At 40.6% G+C, this 22,566-nt stretch overlaps 2 protein-coding genes across 4 annotated transcripts in view; both read left to right on the top strand.

Moving 5' to 3' along the window:
- The window catches only part of LOC115434046 (cytosolic phospholipase A2 zeta-like), a 30,309-nt gene extending 21,956 nt beyond the window's left edge, over positions 1-8,353 (top strand). For all 3 annotated transcript variants that reach the window (XM_030155704.1, XM_030155705.1, XM_030155703.1), the window contains 6 exons: positions 2,638-2,682; positions 2,789-2,827; positions 3,987-4,139; positions 5,515-5,711; positions 7,590-7,764; positions 7,974-8,353. In XM_030155704.1, the coding sequence (XP_030011564.1) occupies positions 2,638-2,682; positions 2,789-2,827; positions 3,987-4,139; positions 5,515-5,711; positions 7,590-7,764; positions 7,974-8,179 (815 nt within the window). In that variant the 3' untranslated portion in view covers positions 8,180-8,353. The remainder of the gene's footprint in view (positions 1-2,637; positions 2,683-2,788; positions 2,828-3,986; positions 4,140-5,514; positions 5,712-7,589; positions 7,765-7,973) is intronic.
- A 6,037-nt stretch (positions 8,354-14,390) lies between these two features.
- Positions 14,391-20,698, top strand: LOC115434050 (galactose-specific lectin nattectin-like). The gene is made up of 7 exons (XM_030155708.1): positions 14,391-14,419; positions 14,561-14,620; positions 18,109-18,196; positions 18,587-18,690; positions 19,347-19,484; positions 20,281-20,383; positions 20,466-20,698. The coding sequence occupies exons 2-7, from the start codon at positions 14,561-14,563 to the stop codon at positions 20,534-20,536; spliced, it is 564 nt and encodes a 187-aa protein (XP_030011568.1). The 5' UTR covers positions 14,391-14,419; the 3' UTR covers positions 20,537-20,698.
- Positions 20,699-22,566: the final 1,868 nt, after the last annotated feature.

Below are 22,566 nucleotides of genomic sequence, written 5' to 3'. Positions count from 1 at the left end.
GGTCGGGTCGGGCTGGATTTTTTAGGCCCGATCTTACCTCTAGTGTAGAGGGGGGTTCTGCACTGCTTGCAGCATGGATTCTCCTCCTTTCCTCAGATCTTCAAGTTGTTTGGAGTTGGTAAAAGATCAGCCATGGCACGAACAAGAAAGGTCAACTTGCCCTGACCGGTTCCCAAAGTTCTTTCCACAGTGGAGAGTGTTCTAGTGCATTATCTCACTGTGTCCATTGTGTCTGGGAGGAAAGCCCAGTTGCTTTTACATGGGGTCTTCCTTTACTGCCACTCGGACCCTCTGTACTGGAAGCTCCCCTGTGCCTTTAGCGTTGGCCCTGCTCCAGCTCTTGATGCTGTAGTTGCCAAGGCCTGGTTGCCCTTGATAGACCACACCAATGATCTCCTGGTGTCTCCAGTATGTTTCTGCCTCTCTTACCTCCTTCTATGTCCTCCACTTTCATTTCTTTCTGACGTTCTGGTCCTCAGACAATAACAATGTGCTGACAGCCCTTGCCTTTGTGGCCTTGTATTCCTCTGCTGCAGAAGATATCTGTAAGCTGAGCATGGAGGTCCTACTGTACAGGGTGAACAAGTTGAAGGATGGTGGAATGCCAAGCCGTCTTTGAATGAACCTGTTGCATGATTTCTCCATTGTCTTCACTTTAGACATAAGGACAGGAATGGTCACTGAAGTCTAGGGATGATGCCATACTGGAAGCACCGCACCTTGAGTCTTCCGAGCAGTTGGCTGTCATTGATTCTGTTGAGCCAGGTGTTGAGTTGTGCAGAGGTGTCGTCAAGGTTGTCCTTGTCTATTAGGGTGCTGTCATAGTAATTTCCCAGGCCTTGAATCCCCTGCTCCTGGATAGGTGGAATAGCAGCTTCTCGTATACTGAAAGTGGTGTTGGACAGCTTTCCTTTCAGGATGCACAGACTCTTAGGGCCTGATTTACTAAAGGTTTGCATGTGTAAAAACGTGCACAAACTTGACTGCACACGCAAAAGCACGTTGAAGCTTATCTACTAACAGGGCGCACCGAGGTTTGCGCCTCTCAAATGGGCAAAATAGCTTGTGCAACCCATTTAGCATGTTTGCCTTCATGAATATGATATATGGGCATTTCTGCCAGAATTATTGGGAGGAGTAAATGCAAATATTTATTAAGCGCGTGCAATGTGATTTACCAAACCTGAAACTGATTGTGGTGGCTGATTTTGTGTTTATATTTAGCGTTTCTGAAAAGCAGGTTTTAACTGACACAGCTTTGTGCAAAAACTGGCTGCAGTAGTTGTTGCGAGGAGGAGGCATAGGCACAACCAAAGGCAATGCAGAGAATGAATCTGTTCTGATCACATCAACATTTTTGGAATGACAGAAGAAAAAAAGTGATTTGAAACATATGGCCCCTCATTTTATGGACCTGCCCCCCCCTCCCAGTTCCACCAGTGGCACGTCACATTAGGCCAGGACCCGACTCCAGAGAGATCTCTCTGTCTTTCTCTCTCTCTCTCTCTCTGTCTGTCTGTCTGTCTGTCTGTCTCTCTCTCTGTCAATCACTCACAGACCGAACAGGACGGGTTCTAGCGCTGCACAACACACACACAAACAGTGCTGTCCACAGTGTTGTGACTGGGCTCCTGAACTGCCTATTTAAGCACTGATGTGGAGGGTTTTCACTCATGCCCACAGACTTAAAAGTTTTCGTTCACCATGCAGAGCGATATAAAGAGAGAAGGTATTTATTTCACTAATAACACAATTCACCGCTGATAAACAACAACAGAGAAATACCTATTCACCCCTCTGAGTGGAAAAAGAGCAACTTAATATTTATGAGTACTGGGATATCCCAGAGTAGTTTTTACAGTGTATTGTCTCCATGACGACAACCAGTAGCACATGCTAAATCCTTATTTAATTAGGGCAGTCTCCAACACTTTGCACCTGTTGTCATTTGTGCAGGCAATCTGAGTTGATCACCCCTGAGACGCAAATCAATAGCATGTGCATATTTTAGTGCGAACAAGCACATTTGCGTCCGTTATTTGCGATCTTAGTAAATCAGGCCCTTAGATGTTCCAGGTTAAACTGCATCCTGGCCCAGGTACCCATATTTTCCAAGGAGCTTAAGATGCTTGGTGTTCCCTGGATCGATGGGTCATCATGGTGATGTCATCCATGGATTCTCTGCAGGTCGGTTGTCTGGTTTCATTCCCTGCACTGCGTTCCTCCTGCTTCAAGTAGCAGCTTCATGGCAATGACAAACAGGATGACAAATGGTGCACATCCCACCATGATGCCTTTTCTCAAGCTTCTGCCGTTTGGTGGTGCAGTCTCCCACAGTGAATCTCCTCCTGAGTGAGTTCATATGAGACATCATAAGCACAACTACCTCTGTTGGAACTCAGTAGTGCTCCAGTGCCCTATGAATTAGCTGGTGATGGACCCTTGGGTAGGCTTTGGTGAGATCGAGCTAAATGACTGACAGTGTTTTTTTGTCCTTGCTTCCCTGATGACCTGGCTGAACACCGCTGTGTGCTCTAGACATCCAGAATAGCCTGGCACAGCTCAGCACACTGCCTCTTAATCCAAAAAACTAAATTCTAAAAAAGAAACTGAACATTTTTATCTCAAATCTTTCAGGGACTTCAACAGTTCAGGCACGCAGGGCAGTTCTACAGAGAAGAGGTAGGAGCTCATTCTCAGTCTTTTTTATTTTTATTTATTTTGAGTTTTTCAGGTATCATTTATAACATGTTGTATTTGTTTTTGTCTCTACTTGTTTTCCTTTCAGTCACTATACCCCTGTCCGGGATCTCCTTTGGTAACAAAGGTATTCATTGTCAACATTTCTTTTTCCTGTCAGTGTTTACGAACCAATCCAAACAAAGTATTACAATGCACAGACACACAGAGTCCATGGTAGAACTTCAGATGTGACCACAAAAGTAATGAAATACGTGTGGCAGGGATCCTGTAAAAGTTTTTAACAATATTTTTGTTTTTTCACTAAAACTATATAGGAATTAGGGATGTAAACAATTAATTGACTAACGATTAATTGTCGGTAAGAATTTGCTCGATTAAATTATTAATTGTCGGTTAATTGCCCTTGGCCACCTGTCCACACCAGTCCGAAGGCTGCCGGTTTATCCGCACTGCGACGCCGTGGCTGGGATAGCCAGTCATTGAACCGGATTATGGCGTTGATGAGTTAGAATGTCTTTATGGACATGGTGGACCAAACACAGACCAGCCCGTCTGTTTGTGGGAGCGGTGCACCCCCGACTAAATACATGTGCAAATGTGGGGTCAGTATCGGAGCGTTTCCCTGGAGGCTGGTCTAGTCCACAGTCAGTGAGACAGAAGTTGAAAACATCCTTCAGGCTCCTGATTTGGGCCACAGGTATGTTTGTAAAGCTTCAGGAGGTGGAAAAGATAAATGAGTGAAAAGTTTCACTTTCACTTCTGCGGGGGCACAGACTGCACCGCCCTGTACCCCTATAGTATTACAAGTAGGTACGGAAAGGGACGCACGCGCACGGTTACCAGCCAACACGCACGTGTGGCCGAGTAACCCACCACCACCACTGACGAAACACGCTTGTGCACCCACCCACCCACAAACAAAACGCACGCATGTATCCCCCTATTCCACACCACCACACCAACAGGTGAATTCCACAGGAAACAGACTGTATCCAATGGTTCAATAAATCAATCATTAAGGAACATGACATGTTTTTTTCATTAAGTATATAAACAATATTTAGCTTTTATTCTTATAGACCGTATTGAGAAAGAAATACAGGTTCTCAGGAAAATTGCCGCTTATCAATTAATCATTAATTGATAAGGTCAACCAACTAATGATTAATGAATTAATCAATAATTTGCATCCCTAATAGGAAAAAGAACTATCTTTGTGAATTTTGCACAGGGTCATGTTTAATTTATGGTTCATTCTGTTTTTATCGACTCCTCTTCTTCAGGACTAATAGTCAAGCGTTCAGTCTCCAAAATGACCGCATTTGTGCATCGTCTGTTCTGTAAACGTCCACTCGTCACTGAAATTTACAACTACATGCACGGTGTCTTCATGCACAAGAACTACGACAAAGACCCCAGATTTCTGGCTTGGAAAGGTAAGCAATGACCCAACTGAAATAAACCGATCAGTTCAACTGAGTTAATGTGGCAGCAGTGAATGGTATTATTACAGTACAGGTCACATAGACATTATATCCACACGTGGACTGAACTTTATCTGCTTCTATAGACACGTCCATGTCTGTCTGAAGTGGTTGATCCTCTAACGTAGTTCCACTTATTGTTAAATCACTGAAGCTCAGAGGGTCAACTTCCACATAACATTAGAGCTCCTGCCCTGGTCAGTCATGAGTTATTAATTCAGCACAAAATGTATTACACCACATCTACACTAGGGGGTGCTGCCAAACATTTTTACTAATAATAGAGTACAGGGGTGGCCAACCCTGGTCCTGGAGTCACTATCCTGCATGTTTTAGATGTTTCCCTCTTCCAGCACAACTGATGGTCATTATCAGGCTTCTGCAGAGCTTGATGATAGGCTTTTCATTTGAATCAGGTGTGTTGGAAGAGGGATACATCTAAAACATGCAGGATATTGACTCTGCAGGACCACGGTGTGCCACCCCTGGCATAGTATATAGGAACAGTGAATACATTTGATAGAAGAAGAGGAAGGTAAAAGATGATGCCCGAGTCAGTTGGAAACAGATGATTTAATGTGGAGATGCATACTGGGCCAGTAGTAGCAGCAATACTACAAAGGCCTGGAAGTTTACCACGGAACCACCGTGGAGGACAAACTTCTCCAAGAAAAAAAGTACCATTCTAGGAGGTAGAAGCCAGAATTTATGAGCTGCACATGAAAGCACCATAAATGTGAACTCTATGGACTCTTAGTAAAAGGAGATGACAGAATCAGAAAACAGGAAGCAGAGATAAAACATGACATCATAAGAACATAATCATAGTTTTACAATCTTAAGTGTTTTAAGTATGATCAGTTCTACTTGTTAAATGGATGAAATCTTAAAGATCTGAGTCTACTACATATACAAAGGTGTACATACTGCATCTGGAGGAGATGATAGTGTCTTGTATGCTGCTTCTCACATTTCATGAATTGGACTTATTATAATTGCTTCTGTACTCTTTTTTTATGCTTAACCTCAGTAAAATGAGGATCAAGAATAGTCTCTTTAACAACAGTTAACTGTACCTTATCATTGCTGGTTTTGCTTGAACAAAAACACTGGAAAATATCTACAGTGTCCAATTTTTTTGAATTCCCTCAAATGCACTTGGTCAGAAAGTTCCAGTGAAATAATTCCAAAAGTCAATCACTATCCAATCCAAACACATTCATGAGTTTTACTCTGATATTATTGAACTGTTACGTTCATACTGTATGTAAAACATCTGCAAGTCTTTAAAGCACCGTTGACATGTCCCTCATTGGTTCCTGATCAGAGAGTCAAGCATTAGGGCTGAGTAAAGAGAGACACCCTGACTCCTACCCCAACGAGCTGACGCCCAGCGACTCCACCCTGCAACTGGTGGATGCTGGTCTGGCCATCAACATCGGCTGTGCACCGATTCTACGGACAGAGAGGAAGGCCGACCTCATCATCGTCCTCAGCTACTCATGGGACATAGACCCACTTGCGGTAAATAAAACTAAACACCACCAGTCAATCTTTTATTTTATCTACGAGATTGATTACTGAGGGTAGGGTGAGGAACATCAGACTGGACTCTGCCTTCCTGTCAGGGGACCCTTATAGGGGGTGGAGTCATATAAATAGTCTGATACTTGGATCTCACTCAGTCTAGTGCTATGGTCCCCACTTCCACTCTGTCGAAAAAGGTTAAAGGTGAACTCGCCTCATTATCCCCGTAGGGAAATTCAATCTCTACATTTTACCCATAGTGCACACAGCATTAGCATTAGCATCAGCACGTAGCACACAATAGCATCGGTGACCTGCCGTTGACAGCGTTCAGGGACCAACTGCAGGTCTTCATCAGCACCGTGTTCAAGGAGATTTAACCCTTAATGTACCTGTTTTAATGCTACATTCCAAAGTGCTGGGAGGTAGAATATATCTGACTTGGAGTTAACTACATCCCACCTCAAAGCATTCAAGATGTTGAAGATGCTGATAGATAGATAGATAGATAGATAGATAGATAGATAGATAGATAGATAGATAGATAGATAGATAGATAGATAGATAGATAGATAGATAGATAGATAGACAGATACTTTATTTATCACAAGGGAAATTCAAGTGTTCAGCAGCTTTAAATACAGCACAAGAAGACAAAAAACAAACAAACGGACCAAACAGACCATATATAAACAACAAATATGGAAGAGCACAGATCTAAGCTCCTGTTTGCTTTGTTACTGAAGAGGCATTCTGACTGTCGACAGTACGGTGTTCTCACATATGTACAAGAGATGTGAGAGGCCAAATGACGGATAAGCTAATTAGTACACAACATGAAGGTTTTTTGTTTTTTGTTTTTTTTTTTCATTGTGAACTTGCACACTGCGCCCCCATTGTTGTGTTGACGTCACATCGTAGTTCGCGGTGGGGTCGGGGTACTTTGATCTGGCCCTACGTTGCAACTAGGACCTCCGGCTTCGACAGGCGTTCCAATGCATTTTACCCAGTTGGATGTCAGAAAGTTCCCACCTCCCAACACTTTGGAATGCACCATAATGGAGCACTAGGAGCAGAGAAAGAACAGGTAACCTCCACACAGAAGGTTCCAGGTGTGGTTCTCAGTCCGACCTAGAACCTTCTTGCTGTGAGGTGTAACTTCCATTCACTATGCCGCCAAAAGGTGTTGCAGAACTAGGGATGTCAATCAGAATTTGCTTGATTAAATTATTAATTGTTGGTTAATTGCCCTTGTCCACCTGTCCACACCTTTCTGAAGGCTCCCGGTTTGTCCGCGCTGCGACACAGCGGTTGGCATAGCCGGTCATCGAACCGGATCATGGCGTTGATGAGTTAGAATGTCTTTAAGGACATGGTGGAGCCAAACACAGACTGGCCCATCTGTTTGTGGGAGCGGTGCACCCTCAAATAAATACATGCACAAATGCGGGGTCGGTATCAGATCAGAGCGTTTTCCCTGGAGGATGGTCTAGTCCACGGTCAGTGAGACAGAGGTTGAAAGCATCCTCCAGGCTCCTGATCCGGAACACAGTATGTCGAACATTATGTCCTGCAGTCACCCCTGCGGAGGTTCTGGTTTTATTGGGGTTTGTCTGTCTGTCTGTTTGTCTGTTAACAAGAAAACTCAAAAAGTTATGGATGGATTTAAATGAAATTTTCAGGAAATATTGGAGGTCTGCGCTCTCCGAGTGCTTTTCTAGTTATTTCTGTAGACATGTTTTTTTTTTTTTTAAATACTCTTTAATGTTTTAAATCACTTTTACAGTCTGTAGACATGTTTTACCTTTTTTGTGAGCTGACCTATGAAACTGAAATGCATTGTGGGTATGTTTCATGTGGCTGTTGTGTCATCAGGTGGTGAAACTCACATCCAGTTACTGTAAATCCCATGAAATCCCCTTCCCCAACGTGGACGGAACTCTGCCGGAGCAGGAGGCGTACGTCTTTAAGGATGAGGACCAGGCTGAAGCCCCTATCGTCATCCATTTCCCACTCGTCAATGTCACCTTCAGAGATGTCCTTGCACCAGGTGAGTCTGGAATGTTTCTGGACCCTGTTGGAAATAATAATGGGTAGTTTGTCCACTTGGAGCTCAGCGGTTACTGTCCGAACTTCAGTAATGGGTTGGCAGTTTGACTTTTCCCTGTTTTTTATTTTGTGTTCCTGGACACAAAGTCATTCAGATGAGAACATTCTCCTTGATTCACTTGATCTGCTGACATCATTGTGACGTTACAGGTTTGAAACGTAAAACGCCAAAGGAGAGAAAAGCTGACAGACTGTACGGCGACAATTACACAACCAGGAACCTGGTCTACGACAAGAAGCACTTCGAGTTCTTGATCAACCTGACGTATTACAACATCATCAGCAACAAAGAGATGATGCTGAACGTCCTCAAAGACGCCGTCCACAGGAAGATGGAGAAAACAAATGCACATTAACTGGGTTCATCAACGCCTCGGTTCATTTAAATGGATATAATAATAATAATAATAATAATAATAATAATAATAATAATAATAATAATAATAATAATAATAATAATGCATTTTACTTCCTCCGCCAAGGAACAGCGGAGGTTCTGTTTTCATCGGGGTTTGTTTGTCTGTTAGCAAGATAACTCAAAAAGTTAAGGATGGATTTGGATTAAATTTTCAGGAAATGTTGATTGTAGCACAAGGAACAAATGATTACATTTTAGTGGTGATGGGGGGGGGGGGGTGCCTTGGCTGATGTGCCTTGGCGCTCTCCGAGTGCTTTTCTAGTTTGTATAGGGCTTTATATGGAACTCAAAGACACTTTACATACAGTAGATAAAAACAGAAACAAGACACATTAAAACAGATAAAAAGCAGGTGCAGACGACAGGTATATGAATATAAAACAATTACACATTAAAATTAAACATTAAAAGTAACCTTAAATAAATGAGTTTTTAAAAGGGGTTTAAAAGTGTTGAGGTTGGAGCAGTGTCGGATGGGAGGTGGGAGGGAGTTCCAGAGGGTTGGAGCAGCAATAGAAAAGGCTCTGACCCCCCAGGTTCGGTGCCTGGTTTTTAACGGTGAGGCGACGAGGTGAGCAGAGGAGGATCAGAGGGTGTGGGAGGGGGCATGGGGCTGAAGTAGGTGGGGGGGCTGGTGATGGAGGGCTTTGTGGGTGAGGACAGGGAGCCAGTGGAGATGTTGGAGGACGGGGGTGATGTGATCATGTGATCAGGTGTGGGTGAGGAGACGAGGGGCAGAGTTCTGTATGAGGAGGAAATGAAAAGTTTACAGCAAATCACAATATTTAAAGGTTAAGAGAGAAAAGTATTCCGCAGCTTAGGGGTGTTCACCTTTTCAGTCCCAGGTGTCGTGTGGAGGTGTTTAGTTTGATTTTTCAGGAAAACGTTTGATGGAGGTCATGCAGTAAATAGTCTATTTTTACCTCCGCCAAGGAGGTTCTGTTTTTGCGTTGGTTTGTCTGTCTGTCTGTCTGTCTGTCTGTCTGTCTGTGTGCAAGATAACTCAAAAAGTTATGGACGGATTTGGATGAAAATTTCAGGAAATGTGGATACTGGCACAAGGAAGAAATGATTACATTTTGGTGGTGATTGGGAGGGGGTCGCACTGATCTGCCCTGGTGGAGGTCTGCGCTCTCGAGTGCTTTTCTAGTTTATTTTTATTTAACCAGGAAAAAAGATGCCATTGAGATTAAGAACGTCTTTTCCAAGGGAGTCCTGGCCAAGAGGCAGCATGAAATACAACACACAGTCACAACAAACAAGAACTTACAGGAGAAGTCAAACTATGAAAACAAGTGCAAGTCACTGAGTTATTCTCTAGCACTTTGAGTTTGGATTTAAAAGCATTCAAAGGAGATCAGTTCAGTCCCTTTCCAGTCTTTTAGCAACATATTCCATGTGTAAGGAGCAGAGTAGACAGATGCCCTTTGACCCAGCTCTGTACGAACAGCACAAAAAGGAACACATGCTCATTCGATCCCAGACAATAAGAATCAACACTTCTTGTTAATAAACTACAGATATAGTCTAGAATGTATCTGTAAACTTCACAGTGTGTTCGATCATGTTGATCCATTCAGTGAACGTTTGTCCAACAGCTTTGAAATATGAGACAAACACAAGAAAAAAAATCTGCATTTGTCCAAATGTGACTTAAACTGAAATAATGGAGAAAACAAACCTATGGTGAAATATTTCTTTTACAAATATAATATAGAAATGTTTATTTCTTGTATCGCTGCAGTTGTTTGACTGCTTTAGCTGTTTTTGTGACTTGGTGTCATCTCTGTCTTTCCTTTTTTCTTTTAATCTACTTTTATTGGCATTGGGTGTTTGATTTTTTTTTTTTTTTTTTAACTATTTGAAGTATTTGGGAACTTGTAACACATTTCCTGCTGTGATCGGTGCATCTGCTTTCAAAGCACTTTATAACCGTATGTTTTTAAAAGTGCCGTAGAGATAAAGATTTGTCCTGACAGTGAATGAATGGACTCAGACGTACGGTGCGAAGGGAGTGACAGGTTTTATTAAACAGAAAATCAACAACACAAAACCTGGAGGCAGATCCTGCAGACGAGGATCAGGGTGAGAACGTCCGCTGTACGGCAGTGAGGGATTCGAACCGTCATGAGTCTGAGGGAGGAGTCAGAGGTAAAGAGAGAACCATGACCAGATGATTACTGTAAATTAAATCTGAATGTAGGTGAAACCACAGTTTTCTGTAACAGTGTGTTACGAACAGAATCTCCAAAGTCATGTTTATCATTTTCTTTCTGTCTAAAATCACAGCTCTGGTCTGAAGCTGCTGTTTCCTCTGTTCATTATCCTGTCGGTTGGTTTTTCTGCATGTGTTTGTGTCTGTGTTCAGTTTTAGGTTCTGTTATGGTTGGTTGGTTGTTTTACATTTGTTTTTTTTGTCCCATTGTTTACTTTAGTTTTTTCCTGCAGTGTGATCTTTGGTGTTTATAACTGGTGGGTTTTTGTTGTATTTGTGTTTTGGATATTTTTGAATAAATCTTTTCTACAGATGCGTTCACTGTCCTGTCTTCTCCTCTGGTTCCATGTGTTGTCTTCCTCATCTCGATGACATGAAGTTAAGTCGAGATTCTGTCAGAAAGTTCAGACACTGGAGCCTCAGTTTCTGTTCGGATCAGAGTTGACTGGTATTCCAGTCAAGTTCATGTTTTTGCTGCAGACAAAAATGTGTCTATTTTGTACCTGTTTTTCTCTGTTAATGCAAAAACAATATAGATTGTTTTTGTTTTTTTTTATTCATCTGAAAATCAACCTCATTTCCAATAATCACTCTATAATGTAATTTCACTGCATTTCTCTAAAGTCTTCAAGTGTTCATGTTGTACTTTAAAAAAATATATTATCTTACATTTGTCATGTGTTTAAGGGTTCATATTTGTCTAAACCCTCTTTTCTTAGTCTGTGGTTCATTACCTCCGCCAAGGAGGTTATGTTTTTGCCAGGGTTTGTTTGTTTGTTTGTCTGTCTGTTTGTTTGTTTGTCTGTCCGTTATTGTGCAACATAACTCAAAAAGTTATGGACAGATTTGGATGAAATTTTCAGGGTTTGTTGGAAATGGGATAAGGAAGAAATGATTAAATTTTTGGTGGTGATCGGGGGTGGGGGGGCCCACGGGGGGGGCCACTGATCAGCCTTGGCGGAGGTCTGCGCTCTCCGAGTGCTTCTAGTTTTCTTGTGTATTTGGACCCTAATAGTTCAGACAGTTTGAACCCTCCAGCTGCTGCAAAACTATCTTTCTATTCATTTGGACAAAAATCCAGTGGATTTCTACAACCTGTTTGAATTCCTTCTTTTTTTTTTCCAACTTTATTGAAAATATACATGCATGTAAAACATAGTGAAATTTGGAACAAACATCAAGATTTCAAAAAAGAAAATCAATCAAATAGATTAACATAATGCACAGGCTTACAGACACAAAGAAGAAAAGACAAATAGTAACTTAAAATATAAAGAAATTTTAAAAAAAGAGTAAATTAATTCTACTTAAAAAAAAACAAACAACTATATATTGTCAGAGTGTTTGTGCTTTTTGTTAAATATAAATTCCACTGATTTAGTATATATCAAATTCAATCAAAAAGACTTTAAAATTTTAGCGTGTTTTGGTATATTTACTTTTACGTATGTGGAATTTTCCAAATAAAAGGATCAAATTAACAGTGAATTCAAAATTACATATTCATTTTAATTCCTGCTTAATTTGTTACGTTTTATAACTAGTTGCATCACGACATTTGCACGAATAAGGTCCAGACTTCAGACGAACATTCCAAATGTTTCCTGGTGTGTCCACACATACCGACACGTTTCTTTTAAAACTTTTCTTCTTTGCTTGTTGTAACTTCCATCAACATGTTTTTTTTTTATTCATATGACTGCTTTTATCCTTTAGATTTATTCAGTTCGTTTATAGAACAGAATCCCAACAGTTGGATTATGTTCATCAGGTTTTCCTCTTCATCAGTGCCTCGTGCAGACAGGAGGCGTTCCACCCGGGGTCATGTGACACCAAGTCGCTGGTTTTCCTGGTGCATCTGATTGGACGCTGGGTTCCAGCTCCAGGTATGGGCATCACCTGAACCCTTGGCCGTCTCGTCCTAAATGTTCACAAAAGGACCATGTTATCGGAGCCGCCAAGACATGTTCCACTGGACCTGGCACACAATAGTGGTTATCAGGAAGATGTAAAACCATCAATTCACAGCAGTGTTCGGTTCCATGATGAAATTAAAGAGCAGCCTTTTATACAATGAGAACTGGGTCTGGACGATCAAATGTATATTCATGTTCCAGAAACAGATGAGATTTACATCCATAAACACAACATGTGTCCACGAAGAATCAGAACATTTAGCATGTCCATCTTTAAAAATCCACCATCAGTCCACGTCTACATTAACCCTTAAAGACCAAAAATAGTCCACCTTTAACCCAAGAAGACCAAAAAAGTCCACCTTTAACCCTTGAAGACCCAAAAAAAATCCACCTTTAACCCTTAAAGACCAAAAAAAGTCCACCTTTAACCCAAGAAGACCAAAAAAAGTCCACCTTTAACCCCTAAAGACCCAGATGTCCTCCTTTAACCCAAGAAGACCAAAACGTCCACCTTTAACCCTTAAAGACCCAAACGTCCACCTTTAACCCTTAAAGACCCAAATGTCCACCTTTAACCCTTAAAGACCCAAACGTCCACCTTTAACCCTTAAAGACCCAAACGTCCACCTTTAACCCTTAAAGACCCAAACGTCCACCTTTAACCCTTAAAGACCCAAACGTCCACCTTTAACCCTTACAGACCCAAACGTCCACCTTTAACCCTTAAAGACCCAAACGTCCACCTTTAACTCTTATCCTTTAACCCAGGACTGTGGATCCTCTAGAATCTACATCAGACCAGAATGGGACAACATTCCTCTAAAGTCCATCATCTGGCTCAAGAAGAACAGATGATCCACAGTAGAAACATGGACCTGGAAACACTTTATGGACACGTCAAATTCAACATTATCTTGATTTTTCCTTAAAATTATATATTTTCTACGTTTAAACATCTTGTGTGTTTTCTATGTTGTACTTTGAATTTAGACCACGTCTTTTACATAGAAGACTGAATATTCCTGCTTTTCTCTACACTTCTGTATGTTGTTACTGTTGTGTTTTTATGGATTAGATCTTCACTGTCCTTTCACCACAGACACTTCATGTTTAACTAAAACAAAAGTGCACAGTTTGGTCCAAAGTAAACATATGATGAATCTCTTAAACCCATCTGCACATTCACTCGGTGTTTCTCCAAACGTATGAGATCCAGCGATTTCATGACTCTGTCTCTTCCAAAAGCCTGCACTGTCTTCGGTCAGAATTCCTTTTGTTTTTCTGCAGTAAATGATTGGAACTTCCTTCAAAACTCCCTTAAACGTTCAGCTCTCCCATCACTCCATACATTTAAACAGAAACTCCAACATTCCCTGGTTGACTGTTGTACATGTTGACTCCTCTTCTGCTCTCTCTCATACGCTCCGGTAGTTTTTTATGTTGTTTTTAACTTCAGAGTCTCTTCACTATTGGCTGTGGGTCTTGGATTCATCTGTACTGTTTCCTTTGACCAATTCTTCTTTTGTTCTGTTTTGTTTTGTCTTTGTTTTTATCTGTCTAAGCCTCTTCTTACCAGGTTATCATTGTAAATAAGAGGCTGTTCTCAACTGATTTTACCTGGTAAAATAAAGTAATAATACTAAGAATACTAATACTACTAATAATACTAATAATACTACTACTAATAATAATAATAATATTTGTGATCTGAAACAGCAACTGAGACACTGTAACAAACAAAAAACCAAATCGTGTCGCACCGTGACTGAATATAATCTGTAACTAATAGAGAAAAGGAAACTGGATCCAATACAAAGAACAAGGGAAGGAAAACAAACTGATCTGATCCAATCACACGACGAACAGGAGGAGCTGCACCATCTTCTGTTCTGTTCTTTTCTTTTTGTTTCTTATCTTTTCTTCTCTTTTGTTTTCTTTTCTTTTCTTGTCCACATTTCAGAGGATATAAAGTCTGCTCTGCCCAGACTCCATTCCTCATCACCTTCATCAAACATCACTGGGAGGAAACTTCACCATCCTGACGGTAAACTCTGTTTCACCTGTTCTTCTGTGTCCTACCTTCATGTGTTTCTAATCTTCGGTTCATGTGGTTTGAGGAACATGTTCATGGTTCCAGTGTGGTACCGGTGCAGATGCAGGTGTTTCATGGGTTTGCTCTTCACAGATGGAGTCTCGCTGCTTCCTGTTGGTCGTCCTCTGTTTGACCGTTGGACTGATGATGACGGTAAGAATTGAATGACACAAATACAAACAGTGTTGGATGAAACTAAAGTCTGTCTCACATTTATTAAAACTACAACAAAGCTCAAGACGCTATAAAAACAGATTTATAACAGGCAGTTTTTTATTACAGTTATTTCAGAATCAGAATACTTTAATAATCCCAGGAGAAAATTAACAGCAGATCTACAAATGATGTAAACTCTGTATTTATGTGGATAAAGCCTCATCTCTGACTATGAAATTATCTGAGAATACTGGAATATACTGAATACAATAGGACTCAGGAAAAGGAAATGAATCATCATTAGACAGAAAGGTAAATTTTTAAACTATTTTATTTAGAACATTTGAGTTTATTAAAGATTATCATGTAAACCAGGGGTGTCAAACTCATTTTCGTTCAGGGGCCACATACTGCCTAATATGATATAAAGTGGGCTGGACCAGTAAAATAATATAAATAATCAGATAAGAACTTATAAATAATATCAACTCCAAAGTTTTCTCTATGTTTTGGAGTGAAAAATGTTTACATATACGAACTGTACTTGAGCATAACATGAACAAATATGAACAACCTGAAAATTTTCAAGAAAAATAAATGCAATTTTAACAATATTACGGCTTAGTTTTTCATTTATGCATGTGCGTCATAATTTACAGATCACAGTTTATCTACAAATACACAAAGCATTTAGTAACAGGCAGAATATTGGTACAATTCCACATATTTCTCATAAGACATTTCAGGTTGTTCATACAGTCATGGAAGAAGATATTAGACCATCAAAAGTCATCAAAAACAATGGTTATGCAATCTAGTCCTAACTCCTGTGTGTGTCATGTGACTAAAACAGACAGAAAAGAAAACATGGAATGTATAAAAGCTCTGTTTTTGTCAGTACAATGACAGCTGTTGACGTAAGAACTGAAGTGATTTTGGTTTTTATCAAGAAAACATGTTAAATGGATAGATATCAGCTCTGAAATTAAACTCTTATGAGCTGTTTTAGTTGTTATCATTATATTTGTCCAAACAAACATACCTTTAGTTGGACCAGGCATTAAAATGAACAAGAAACTGAAGAAAACAAGGGGTGGTCTAATAAATTTTTCTGTGACTCTATTCACATTTTTTGTAAAAGGCTAGTCTGTAAATGTAAATAATTTTTGTGTAATTTTACTTTTTTTACACTAAAAGAAAGCGAAAAATTGGCTTTTTCATTTTTTATAGGTTATTATGATAGTATTTTACTGGTCTGACCCAGTCCAGATTGAATCGACTTAAAACAATTTGAATATCCTTGATTGTTAATATCTTCAGTGTAATTTTTGCATTTCACAAATTCATCCCAGGGGCCGGATTGGACCCTTTGGCGAGCCGGATTTGACCCCCAGACCGCATGTTTGACACCTGTGATATAAATTGTGTCTCTTATCAAATGTTTGAGGGCCCCCGTTTATAGGACTGTTTCTGAGGTGTCCTGTAATAAAATATATCAAGTAAATGAACTTTAACTGTTTGTAATAATTTTGTAATTGATTGATTGATTGATTGATTGATTGATTGATTGATGATGGGTGTTACAGTCACTCCATTCAAGTAGAATAAAAAGAAATGATCAATACAACAGAAAAAGATAAATATATACATGTATAAAGCTCTAAATATTCAAACATATATACATATGTAGTTCTGAATATATACCAAATATACAGATTAAAACACTTTAGTAATACACAAAATTACAACAGCAATTTGTACAACATGTACCAGACCCTGGGTGTCAAACATACGGCCCGTGGACCCCAAACCGGACCCCCAAATGTTCCAATCCGACCTGTGGGATGAATTTACAAAGTACAAAATTTACACTAAAAACATGAACAGTCAATGGAGTCAAACTCATTTTAGTCTAATTTAATCCCAAGTGGGTCAAACCAGTGAAATAAAAGCAGAATAACCTGCAAATAATGACAACTCCAACATTCTGTCTGTTTTATAAATGTTTTGTTCCTTTGTAGATCCACTGTCATCTGTAATGCACTTTTATAAATGATAAATTGGGGCTTTATATTGTTAAAATTACATGTATTTTTCTTAAGAAATTTCTGGTTGTTCAGGTTATTCATCATTTTTTACAAAAGGGATGTTTGTAAATGTAGGCATTTGAACATTTTCATGATTCCAATTGACTTTTTTGCACTAAAACAAACACAAAAATTTGGAATTGACCATATTTTTAGGCTATTTTTCCATTACTTAAGGTCATATTGGGCTGTATTTGGCCCCTGAACTAAAATGAGTTCAACACCCCTGTACTAGACAACATATTATCTATGTGATAATTAAAGAAATATACTTAATAAGTGTGTAAAATATACTTGTGTGTAATTATAATTATGTGGTTTTCAGGTGAATTCAGTGTCTGTGAATTCACCTGGACTCATCAGATCTTAAAGTGTTCCACTCTGACCAGCTCTGATTTCATTTCACTTACTGGTCCCAGTAAAACCATAGACCCAGTATCAACCTGCACTGGTTTTGGACAAACTGGGCTTTAAAAATGTGTGATAGTGGTTTTATTCTAAAAACACATGCTTTTCCAGTTCATATACAGCTGTAGTCTGTCCAACACCTGTGGATCTTCTCTTGGACCTTTGAACATCTTCTATTTTTCATGCATCTGTCCTGAACAGATCACAGGTCGTGTCTTATCGACCGCTGCTTTTTACAGGAAAATCAGATTCACTGCACAGTTTCAGAGCCTCAGCACCTTAAAAACCTAAGGATCAGACGAACGTTTGGAACCAATGCCACTGTTTAGTGAAAGTGTTGTTTGGATCAGACACATGTAACATTGATTCTAATATCACATGTTTTTATTCAAAGTGTTTGTTACTCGTTCAAAGTGGATCAGTATTATCTGCAATATCTGATTCATATGAACTCCGATTGTTTTCAGGTGTGATGGAAATAATGACAAATATCTTTGACAAAATTACTTTTCTTTTTAGAATAAAATGCTTTGTTGTTGCATTGGCGCCTCCTCCTCCTCTTCCTCCTCTTCCTCCTCCTCCTTCTCCTCCTCCTCTTCCTCCTCCTCCTTCTCCTCCTCCTCTTCCTCCTCCTCCTCCTCCTCCTCCTTCTCCTTCTCCTCTTCCTCCCCCTCCTCCTCTTCCTCCTCCTTCTTCTCCTCCTCCTCCTCCTCCTCCTCAGGGTTGAATTAACCCTTCTCTAAACTCTAAACCTTCTCTGACAGTTGATGTGACTGAGTCAGAATGTAGTATTTTGATTAGTTTGATTCAGTTAATTATTAATATTTTTTTTTATTATTATTGTCATTTCATCATTTGAGGAGAAACAGGTGATTGACAGGTGTCCGTCATCCTTCAGAGTCCTGTCAGTCTGGGATCTGGGCTTCATCTTTTCCAGACTGAGGTGGTCAAATTCCCTTTAATTCGACTGGTTTTTGTTTTTGTTCACAGGTGGAGGCCCATCACCACGATGACGATGATGACCACGACCACGACCACGGCCATGGTCATGACCACAACAGCAGCAGCACCGACCAAGGTTGTGGTTTTTGTTTGTGCATCAATAGCCTATCTGTACCTTTCTTTCACTCCTAACTCCGCTGACCTTCCTTATCTTCTGAAGGTGGAGGGGGGGTGTGACCTCTGTCCTAAACCAGTCCAGTTCTGTAGTTCTGTTAGTGTCGGGGTTCCAACCTCAGACCAGAAATGTTCTAGTGTCAGTGCAGGAGATCCAGATGCTCTGGAGACATGAGCACAGTGGAACTGAACCTACTGGAGACGATGTAAAAACCAAACTTACCTGAACACAGAGATGGAAGGATGAAAAACTCCAGAGTGTTGGTTTAATGTCCTGTGGTTGAACTCTCTGATAACTGCCTAATGGTGACTAAACCTTCCACTGCAGCTGAATCCATGTTCTGTTTCCAAGGTTACACAGGTTATTCTACTCACGGCTGCCCCTGTGGTTGGACTCGGTTTTCCTCCCGCTGTTTCGGTTACATGTCCACACCGATGACCTGGGTCGAAGCAGAGGTACTAACATACGTCAGATAAGTAGACGTATGTGGACGGTGACACTCGTGGTCATTTGTCCTCTGTTCTCTACCACAGTGGATCTGACAGGAACTGGTCCAGATGTCAGTCACATGTGGACTTTGAGCTTTAATATAAGGGCTCTAACAAAACTATTTCATCAAACATTTAGAAATGACAACCATTTGAACCACAGTCCCCTGTATGTTTGTCCATTTAAAAAGTTAAATAAGCTGCAGTTTAGTTTTTTATAAAGACAATGTAATTCCATTTAGTTTAAAGATGGTAAAGGATGGTTTATTTGATTATAAAAATGGTAAGGTACTGTTTAGTTTATTATAAAAACAGTAAAGGACTGTTTAGTTTATTATAAAAACGGTAAAGTACCATTGAATGTTTAGTGTTTTGCTTCTTTCAGACTTTATCAAACTCTTCCAGTCCTTCCGTTGGACTTTGGTCAAATCCGTAATAAAGGTTCCTTGAAGTCCTTTCAGTCTACTGTGTCTGAGTATGACTGTAAACTAACTGATATTGTTCTTAATGACTTTGTGTCCAGACCCACTAATCAATCTGAGGACGTTAACGTTGACACAACCTTTCAAATATGTGATTTAATGGTACATGAACGTCCTCTGACAGTATTTTTCTGATTTCAGAAAAAGTGCATGTATGAAGGTGGGAATCTGGCGTCGATCCACAGCCAAGAGGAGAATGACTTCCTGGTTGTCCTGATCAAAGGTCAGACCTGTGGGAACATGAACAGGACGTGGATTGGAGGAGACGACGCCGTCCAGGTGGGACATCCACTCACACAGGCAGAGGTCCAGGGTGGGTTTGGACCTGCTTCATCTGGTCCATCTGGTCCATCAATCAGAACTCAGGTCCAATAGAAACTCTGACATCTGCTGAGTCGAGCTTTGATTGACAGGTGTGATTGACTGTTCACACATAGTTACGGTGAATAATAAAGTAATAAGACTTCAAATGACTTCTTACACAAATATGTGATTAAGTTTATGGTTTTACAAAATCAGTTAGTAGTAGTTCACTAGTAGTAGTTCAATTAGTTCACCCATAACCTCTTGTACTCCCATAGCTCCGCCCATTTTGTCCAAATGTGGTCACATTATGGTGATGACTAATAGAACCAATGACAACATCTGTGTCTCAAACCACAGAGTAGAAATGTTCTGTGTGCTCAGTGTAGAAACATTAGCAGACATGGACTCCAGGATCATCAGAAAGCCTGCTATGGTTCAGGGTCATGAACTCAGACTCATGTGGGAACAGTCTACGTCAGGGGTGTCCAAATCTGGTCCTGGAGGGCCGCTATCCTACATGTTTTAGATGTTTCCCTCTTCCATCACACCTGGTTTAATTAATAATCAGCTCATCATCCACCTCTGCAGAAGAATGATAACGATGCAACAGCTTCCAGGTGTGATGGAAGAGGGAAACATCTGAAACATGCAGGATACCGACCCTCCAGGACCAGAGTTCGACACCCCTGGCAAACCATGGGGGGACTTCTAGATCAGACAGGTGAATTTGACCGATGTGACGTTTGGATCGGTTGTGTTTGTGGTGCAGGAGGAGTTCTGGCAGTGGACCGACGGATCCAAGTTTCACTACACCAACTGGGCCCCTGGAGAACCAGACCACCAAGGCCCGGAACACTGCATCAACATGAAAGGTTGGACTGTGGGCTTGTGTTGGTGTCGGTTCCATACGCTGGTGTAAACACTCACATGACATGTTTTTACCTTTGATTACAGTGGACATGTGGGACGACCTGGACTGTTCCAGGAAGTTACCGTTTCTGTGCTCCGTGAGGACAAGCTATTAAAACCACAGCGTCTGCACCGGTGACGGCCGTGACGGCGTTTCTGTCCACGACACCCAGATCTACAATCAAACACTCGAATCAGTAAAAAGCAAGAGCGCTCTTTATTATCAGAATTGATTTTTCTACTTTCCTTTGACATACAAAACATCTTTGTCTTCATAATTAAACTGCTTTCATCAGAACATGTCATGTGTTTATTCGTCTAATATTTATTTAATCTTAGAATAGAATGAAAGGAAGAAAACAACAAAACAGAAGAAGATTCACAAAGGTTTCCCTCAGTTTTTCTTAAATTTGTTCTGAAGAAAAGTCTTTCTCAGAATCATTCACACTTTAACAAAATAATTGCATCAACTTTTTAGGAATCACACACATTTTAACTAGAGTCGTCTGAAAGTTCATCCATTTAATAAAACATTTTTTAAATTAACCCATAAAGACCCAGAGCTACTTTTGTGGCACTTTCCAAATTAATTTTTCTCCATATGTAACCTTTCTTAACACTTTCAGTGCCATGGGCCGATTAAATCGGCTTTACGAAAACAACCTGTAAAGTGCCACGGGCCGATCAGATCGGCTTTGAAGAACACGCCACATTTGTGTACAAACAAACCATCCACCCCCATTTCTTTCTCACATTTCGATGACGTTCTTTCTGTGTCCCCCTTTTGAGACCAAGCAGACGGGAATTTGAGGTCACGCGACCGAATAATATTTTTATATCTTTTTAATGTTTCTTATTCTCCGGTATTTCATCAGAGGGAGCCCTCCATGCCGGGGGGCGGCTGTGGACTCCGGGGGCTGTGGTGCCTTCTCTCACTGGGGTCCGCTCCTTTCTGGTGGGTGGGGGTCCCAGTTGGCCCTCTCCCACTAGTTGGGATGCGGGGCTGTGTTGCTGGTGCCTGGTCGCCGGGGTCGGCGGCTGCCTCCTGGTGCGGATGGCTCCCTGAGACAGCGCCTCCTAAATTGATGTTTTACTTTTACTTGTACATTTTTGTTCTGGTCTACCCGTGCTCAGTCAGTCTTCTTAAGTATGTGTGAGCTTGTGGGTTTGCATGTATATGTGTGTGTGTGTGTGTGTGTGCGGGTGTGTGTGGGTGGGGGGCGGTACTGATTTTTAAACTGATATGTAAAGCACTTTGTGCTACAGTTTTTAATGTATGAAAAGTGCTATATAAATAAAGATTATTATTATTATTATTATTATTATTATTATTATTATTATTATAAATTATGCAAATTACAATCAATAATGAATCGGCTGCGTCCGGTGCGTTTTGAATCTAATCAGCAATCGGTCGGATGTTACCGAGCGGTTTCCTGCAGGATTCTTCAAATATTATAAAAATGACGCGAAATACTGAAAAACGGCCAAATTCTGTGGCACTTTTAAGGCTTATTAGCCCCTTAACTGTCTGGCACTTAAAGAGTTAAGTGATTTATCCCCATTCATTTTACTATTATTTGCTCCAGTCGACAGGCTAACAAACCCTCCTGTGCCAGTAGCACCTGAACTTTATTCCACCAAGGCCTGTAATGACTTTGCCAAATTCTTTACAGACAAAATCCAAAATATTAGACAAGTAGTTGGTTCATCAGCAGCAGGTTCAGGACCTATACTGTGTCCACCCAAAACCAGTTCAAACGCCATGACACAGTTTTATTCCACTAATAGTAAAGTTCTGGAGGACATCATACGTCAACTGAACTCCTCCTCCTGCTGTTTGGACATCCTGCCCATAGGTTTTCTTAAAAAGGTCTCAAAGACTTTGGAGTCAGATCTGTTACAGATTGTGAACTGGTCTTTAATGTCAGGTGTTTTCCCAGAGCCACTGAAAACCGTTGTAATTAAACCTCTGCTAAAAAGAGATAATCTAAACAAGACACAAATGAACAACTACAGGCCAATCTCCCATTTTTAAGTAAGATAATTGAAAAAGCTGTCTTTCACCACCACTTTTTAACACAACACAACTGCTCTGATGTCTTCCAGTCAGGTTTTAGACCGCACCACAGCACTGAGACTGCTC

Source organism: Sphaeramia orbicularis, chromosome 15 (genome assembly GCF_902148855.1).
Source record: "Sphaeramia orbicularis chromosome 15, fSphaOr1.1, whole genome shotgun sequence".
In the NCBI taxonomy this organism is placed as follows: Eukaryota; Metazoa; Chordata; class Actinopteri; order Kurtiformes; family Apogonidae; genus Sphaeramia; species Sphaeramia orbicularis.
Note: the sequence above shows the minus strand (reverse complement) of the source record. Positions and strands in the feature narration are given on the sequence as shown.